The sequence below is a fragment of the Podarcis raffonei genome, chromosome 8 (assembly GCF_027172205.1).
Source record: "Podarcis raffonei isolate rPodRaf1 chromosome 8, rPodRaf1.pri, whole genome shotgun sequence".
Lineage (NCBI taxonomy): Eukaryota > Metazoa > Chordata > Lepidosauria > Squamata > Lacertidae > Podarcis > Podarcis raffonei.
In genome coordinates, this window is record NC_070609.1 from 55,637,147 (window position 1) to 55,643,957 (window position 6,811).

At 43.8% G+C, this 6,811-nt stretch overlaps 1 protein-coding gene across 1 annotated transcript; it reads right to left on the reverse strand.

Annotated features, from left to right (window-relative positions):
* Nucleotides 1-2,075: 2,075 nt before the first annotated feature.
* On the reverse strand, nucleotides 2,076-6,413 carry HSBP1 (heat shock factor binding protein 1). The gene is made up of 4 exons (XM_053400137.1): nucleotides 6,289-6,413; nucleotides 4,950-5,016; nucleotides 4,059-4,175; nucleotides 2,076-2,592 (listed from the first exon to the last, which is right to left on the reverse strand). Exons 1-4 carry the CDS (start codon nucleotides 6,331-6,333, stop codon nucleotides 2,582-2,584), a joined length of 240 nt encoding a protein of 79 aa, XP_053256112.1. The 5' UTR covers nucleotides 6,334-6,413; the 3' UTR covers nucleotides 2,076-2,581.
* Nucleotides 6,414-6,811: the final 398 nt, after the last annotated feature.

The window sequence follows — 6,811 nt, forward strand, 5'->3', positions numbered from 1 at the left end:
TCTAAGCATGGAGTTTCCATTTAGCTATTATAGCTGATAATATAATGCAGGAGCCTTGCTGGATCAGACAAAGGCCCTATCTTGTCCAGCATCCTGCAGCCCACATTGACGGACCAGATCCCCCTGGCCACCCCAGACCCCATGGCAGAATAATTATTCGCTGTGCAAAGACTTCCAACAAAATGTTATTCACTTAAGACACAAGATCCGCGAGAGCATGTCCTACACACAGATCTAGCCTTATTTTAGAGCAATTTCAGCATTTTTATTAGACAGTTCTAACAGGACTGGAAAGTCTAAGGCTGGTGGTACACGATGCATTTTCTCCTATCTCCATTTGCTTTATTAATACAGCTTAAGAGGACTTCCTTGGCACCTTGAGTAATAACAGTGTCCACGTTATCACCACAACAGACATGAGATGTTTTACGAGTGGCACAAACAGATGGTGAACAACAGATGATGCAGAGGGGTGGAGAAGTATCTTGCATGCTTTAGACAAGGTGGGGGGTTATTACAACTTCCAGCTAGTCACCCCAAATAATCCTATCTTCCTCTCTTTATTTCTCGGTGCCTATTAACAAATGTTCAACTCCTAAAGGGGTTCTATTGCTGGTAAAATATATAAATGAGGTTCCCAATGTCTTCTAGAGCCCCCTACAGCTATTACCTTGAGTGGATAAAGACCTGTTATGGACCATAATGTGGCTCTTTCAGTTACAGCTACGTAGATGGAATCCCACCTGGTTCAGATCAGGCTTGCTGAGTCTTTTCACAAGCAAGCCAGTTAAATGGAGGGGCTAACCAGCAATTGACATATAGCCTGGCCTGTCATGGGACAGGTCCTCTCTGTGCTATCTCTGTGCTTAGCTCTGTGCAGCTAAGATTCAAAGCAAGCATGCATGGGAGCTTATCATACGCCCCATCTGCACGGTATGTTTAAAGCAGTATCATGCCACTTTAAACAGTCAGGGATCCCCCCCCAAAGAATCCTGGGGATCATAGCGTTCCAGTTGTTATGAGACCCCTTTTCCCCTCCCAGAGCTACAATTCCCAGCATGATTCATCAATCAATCTCTTCCCAGGGAACTCTGAGGCTATACTGTATAAGTATGTTGACGCAAAGTGTAGTGGATTCTTAGGCTGATTTTCTTCTGAATAAATATGTATAGGATTACACTGTTTAAGAGTTCTAGTCTGTTGATGGAAACTCCAGCCAGCATGACCAATGGTCAGGAACAATGCAAGTATGTGGTAAGGCCAGAGCTTCCCAATCTCTAGCATAAGCAAATGTTATATTTGCATTTACGTTTATCCTGGTGCAAATGACATTTGCTTTGTAGCGTGCTGGATTGGGGTTGCGGCTATCTTGTGCTAGAGCACCTACCTGCAGCAATAGGCCCTGTCTCCTTTGCTGCACTCTGCTGGGATATAAGATCAATCAATAGCAAGATCCTTGACCAGTGATTATTAAAAGTGACTGGTGGAATTCCCTTGGAGGGCACAAGACACATGGAAAAGAGGGGGTAGTGATTGAAGGTGCAGGAAAGGATATGATCCTGAAGCAGGCGGGGTTATTTTTCAGTCACCAAGCCAAGACCCAGGTAGGCCCATGAAGCACAGGACCTTCACTGATTCACATTGGCTTTGGGATGGTCTTCACATCCAGCATCCCATTTAAAAAAGAAGGGAGCCCAGGATGAGCTGCTGGGATGTCCCAGTAATACTTCCCTTTTATTCCTTTTATTTTATGAGGAAGGCAGAACCATCCACCCCCAAGTTAATAATAGGTTTAAACAGGTATTCTCCATACCTGGGAATAAACTAGCTTTCTAAAGGGATATCTCCCAACTGCAGAAGCCCATTCCCAGGGCAGCACTGCCTGCAGCTTACTGAAATATGACCTTAATATATCATTTGCCCAAAACCACAAGCTGGTATCATGAAGAACACTGACTGATAATAAGAAAACTAAAAAGAAGAGTTATGGTTCATGCAGCCTAAATCCCCTAGAGCAGATTGCTTGTTGTATTAAATCCTTTACTAACAGGGCAACATACTGGCACAATGACAGATTTTAGAACACGATGTTTTCATTCTTGTACTCCAGTCCACAAAAGTACCTTACAAACACATGACAAATTTGTTGTGCAGGCTGATGGAAAGGACTAGTCTTTAGCCACATCACTGAAAATAATTACAAAAAGGCCACAAGTAAAAATGTTTTCTTTTTCTTTTTCTTTTTAAAAGTGCGACCTCACAAAAGCACACTCATAATGTTAGTATTTTCAATTCAGCTCTTATCAAATTCTGCAATGCCATCAAATTCTGCTTAAACAACTGAAGTTTATAGAACGTGTTACTTTGAAAAACTGTGTGAAACCCACAAATACACAAGAAACCAGAATAGAAATTGTTCCAAATCTAGCTATACAAGGTACATTAAGAATGCAAGTTCTACAGCAGTAGAAAAATGCGTTTACATATTAGCAGTTGAAAAACAAAGGAAAGAAAACAAAAAGGCCGTCTTCAAATCCCTGTAGGCTTGTAAAAACCGCTTCCTTCCAGCACCCATTGTAGATTATTGGCAAGCTGTTGAGGGGATTAAAAATAAAGACACATTTATTAACAAGAATGCTACCAGAGAAAACTACCAATGTTCATAAGCAGTGTTAACAAAGTCTGCATCTAAAAATACTTTTTACTGAAAAAATAATGTAGCAAGTAGAGTCCAAGATTAGGACCAAGGATCAAAAACACTACTCAGCCATGAAGTTGCTAGTCCATGACCTTGTCCCAGTCACTTCCTCCCAACCCATCCTATCTCTTAGGGCTGTTATGAAAACAAACAAGAGGCAGAACTACATATGTGACCTTGGGGTTATTGAAGGACCTTGGGGGTTTTGTGTAGCCAAAACAGAGCCATCGAAAATAATCCAGAGGCAGGGGGGAATTCTCAAGAAAACCTTGGGGGAGGCAGGAAATATGGCTGGAAGGAGAGGCTCCCAAAACAGCCCCAAAAGGACTAAGTATGCTCAGTGGTCATGAAATGCCAGCTGATTTTGTAGATGGTGAGGGGAGAAAATCAGGGAGAGAAATGTAATGGAATATCCTGGAGGTGGCCATGGGTGGCTGGCACACTGAACAGGAGCCCTCCACACTGCAACAGTTTGTGGTAGGTTCCACTTGTTTAAGAACCTTATTAACTAGCTTGCTGGACCACTAAGCCAGGCCCAACACTGGCCAGAGTGATTTCTCTGTAGCTTGCAAGCAGGGAATGCGGTGACAGCTGTATCCTGCCAGCTGGTATTCAAAGAGATATAGCTCTATAGGCTGTATAGCGCACAAGTGACTACTGTTACTATCAGCTGTTTCTATCAACAAGATTCTTCTCCACGCAGCCACAGCTACACCTGGTGGCAAGAAGTGCCTTCCATTTATTTCTTCTATTTACAGCCTACTGCCAGTAATACTCCAGGAAGTATTATTCTATTAAACTTAAGACACTCTGGAAAACTGGGGCATGGCACCCATCCAGATGTTTAGCAAGCCAAGGCCTATTTAGCTTTAGCTGTATGCATCTCGTGTGTGAATCAGCTCCTGTTCTAAACAAAGGGGTAAATTGTTCCAACCTTTGAAAACAGACAGTCCAAGCCTAGCACTCTTTGATACTTTCAGACCCAATTCAAATACAGGACTACTTTTAGTTCTTTCTGGTAAAGGGGTGGCAAATTAGTAGCTCACCAGATGCTGTTGAGTGCCAACTCAACCCCAGCATCATGGCCAATCATCAGGGACAATGAGAGCTGGAAGTCCAGCAACATCGGGAGGTTCATGGGTTCCTTACCCATTTTAGCAGGTATTTTCCCTCTCTTACCAGAAGAAGAAAACAAACCAATGTAAGATTGTGGTGCTGGTGCAACCCATCTTATCCCCTTCATCTGGGTCCCAATCCACCTGCCCGCTCCCACAGTCCAAAAAAATAGTTTCAGCTCCCAACATGTAGCCCTGCTTAACTTCTTCTGCAGACACTGAACTCATTTGAACATGATTCTCACTTGATGTTTTGGTAGCAGGTGCCTTGTTCTCGCCTTCCAGCTCCTCCACTCCAGCTTGCGTCATGAGATCTGCGATGTTCTTCTCCAGGTCGTCAATACGGCAGCTCATGTCATCAAGTGAATCGAGTTAAAGAAAACAGACTAGAGAAATGCAAAAGTGGAGAGATACCACCTGACCCTCAGAAAGCCTAGATATTTAAAATGTGGTGCATTTTTAGTTTATTGCTTGGTGTGTGTGTTTTTAAATTCATGAATGTTTTAAATTGTTTTTACTAATAATTTTATTGTTTTATTCTCTTTGTAAACTGCTTTTTTACAATCAAGCAGTTTATAAAAGTAAGAACTGCTCAGCACCAGCTGAAGCGCTAACAGCTTTAGAAAACAGTAACACAAGCAGGACATGAGGCCTCTTCTACAGTTGCTCCCAGATGACCGGTACTCATCAAGTTGTTATGGCTAGTAGCCATAGTAGTAGTAGATGCCAAGAAATCATCATTCACTTCCTGCAATGCTGCCAGAAAAGACAATCCTGGGCTGGGGGAGAAATATTATATTATCTGGTATATAACAGCCCTCTACCTTCCCTTCCTTTGTCCTCAAAAGTTAGGCTCCATCACATAATGTTTTAACCATCACTCACTCTTCCCAGGGAACTCTGGAAAATGCAGCTCTGTGAGGAGAGATGGAGTCTCTGAATACTTCTTAGCACTTTTAACAATCTACAGTTCCTAGGATTATTTGGGAGAACCCATGACTGTTGAAAGTGGTATGATACTGCTTTAAATATACAGCCTTTGGAGGAACCAAGTCATTTGGGGGATTTATAGAATTCATCCATTCTGTACATCACACAAAGAGCTCTGTTTAAAAGATGGAAAACCCAAAGGATATTCCGGCCAATAATCTGGTCAGACATGGTTTGAAACTTGTCCTGCATTTGCTGCAGCAGTGTCTGCACCTGGTGAGAAAAAAAAATAGAGTTTTGCTTTAAACAGGAATTATCTGGGGCCACAGGATTTTAATTTCTTAGCCCCCAGGTGCAGTATTTAACCCAAGGGAGGCGTTTTGCCCAATACTAAGCTCTGCAAGTGAAATGTTTCCATCACAACTTCTGAAAGTGAACACTGGGTTCTGACAAAGGTCCGAAGCATACTTGAGCTAAGAAGCATTAAATGAAGTTCTGAAGAGTTAGTTATGTGAAAATATATCTTCTCGTGGAAACTGCCAGGCTGGCAAATAGCAAATTATTAAGTGTGGTGGTGGTGGTGGGCGGCGGGCTTGTCAATCCAACAAATATAAAATTGCATAGAGCATCACCACTGATAAAATATTATATATGGATGTTTCAATTTCTCTTGGTAGGGTGGGATCCCAATGAATAAGGATACAAAATGCATCCTGAAATATGTTTCCATAATGCTCTGGGCCCAATTCAACGTTTTGTAGCCTGAGGTGGCTAAGACAGTGACTCCCCACTACACCACATACAAAAGGTGACTGGACTGCAGCTGAATCCAACTTTAATGCTGGTGACAGGACAGCATTGCCAACACTGGTATGAGGGCAGAGCACCAACTTAGCAAGGGTATGCAGCACACACACAGCCCTGCCCTCCAGAATCCTATATTGGCTCCCTGTCCCTCAGCATCTGCCCCTACCAACTACACTGTAGGAAGTACACTAATGGGTTGTTGTATTCTAAATACTGGTATTAGTGAATCTTTGTTACTTCCAAACTGCCTGGGAAGGATCTGCGTTCTGAAAGGCAGGATGTAAATAAATTTGTTAAGTGCATAGTGTACATATAAGAAAAGGGGGGGCAGAATGTGTGTGTGTCTTAGGGCAGATTACAAAAATACACAATATTAAGATATATACATTATATAATATCCATCACATATACATTTTTTTCTCTGGAGTAGTCATTAAAATAAACCGCACAGAGCAGCCCCCGCCCCAAATATCGAGAGGCCCCACCCCACCCCAGTGCCACCCCCCAATCTTTGTAACAAGCAGAGCCCCCCTGGGTTTCCATGGCAATCAGACCCGCCCTGACCACTCCTGCCCTCGTCTCCATGGTAACCCCCCCACTGCTAGGTAGGCCCGCTTCTCTCTTCTCCATGGCAACCCTCTCCCCCACTTGAGTGGCCCCAGTCGGTCTCCATAGCAACCGAAATCCTTTCCCGCCCGCTCCCTGCATTCCCCGCGGCTGCCTTTTTTGCCGCCTCACCACGGCGGTGAGGTCTTGCACGGTCTTGGGGTCCGTCTCGGCCATGTCGGTCCTCTCCGTATCCAGCCTCTTTCCCTTCTCCAGGCCCGACTCCAGAAGGCGCTTCCGGCCTCGCCTACGAGATTTCTCCGCCCTCTCTCGCTGCTCCGAATCCGGCTTTCCTGCCTCAGGCCTCGCGAGACAAAACGGACAGGACGAGGTCGAGAGATTGCAATGCATTGTGGGAGTCGTAGTTCTCCCCGTTGGACGCCCTGACAGGTTTGTGTGCGTGTGTTTTGTTAATATAAATTATTTTCTTGTATGTGGTTGTGCTTAATTATTATTTTAAAATTGCGTTTTGGAACCCGTTCTGGTCAAGAAGCAGGATTAAAAAGAAAACCTTTCATAAATAGGAGCGGGGAAAGAGGCAGAGCCTTATGGGAAATGGAGTGTTTTTAACATTCCAGCGGAGTGGCCTCATAAGGGGCGAATAGGATTGTGGGGAATGTAGTCTCTCTGGTTCACAGAGGAAGGAACATTTAGG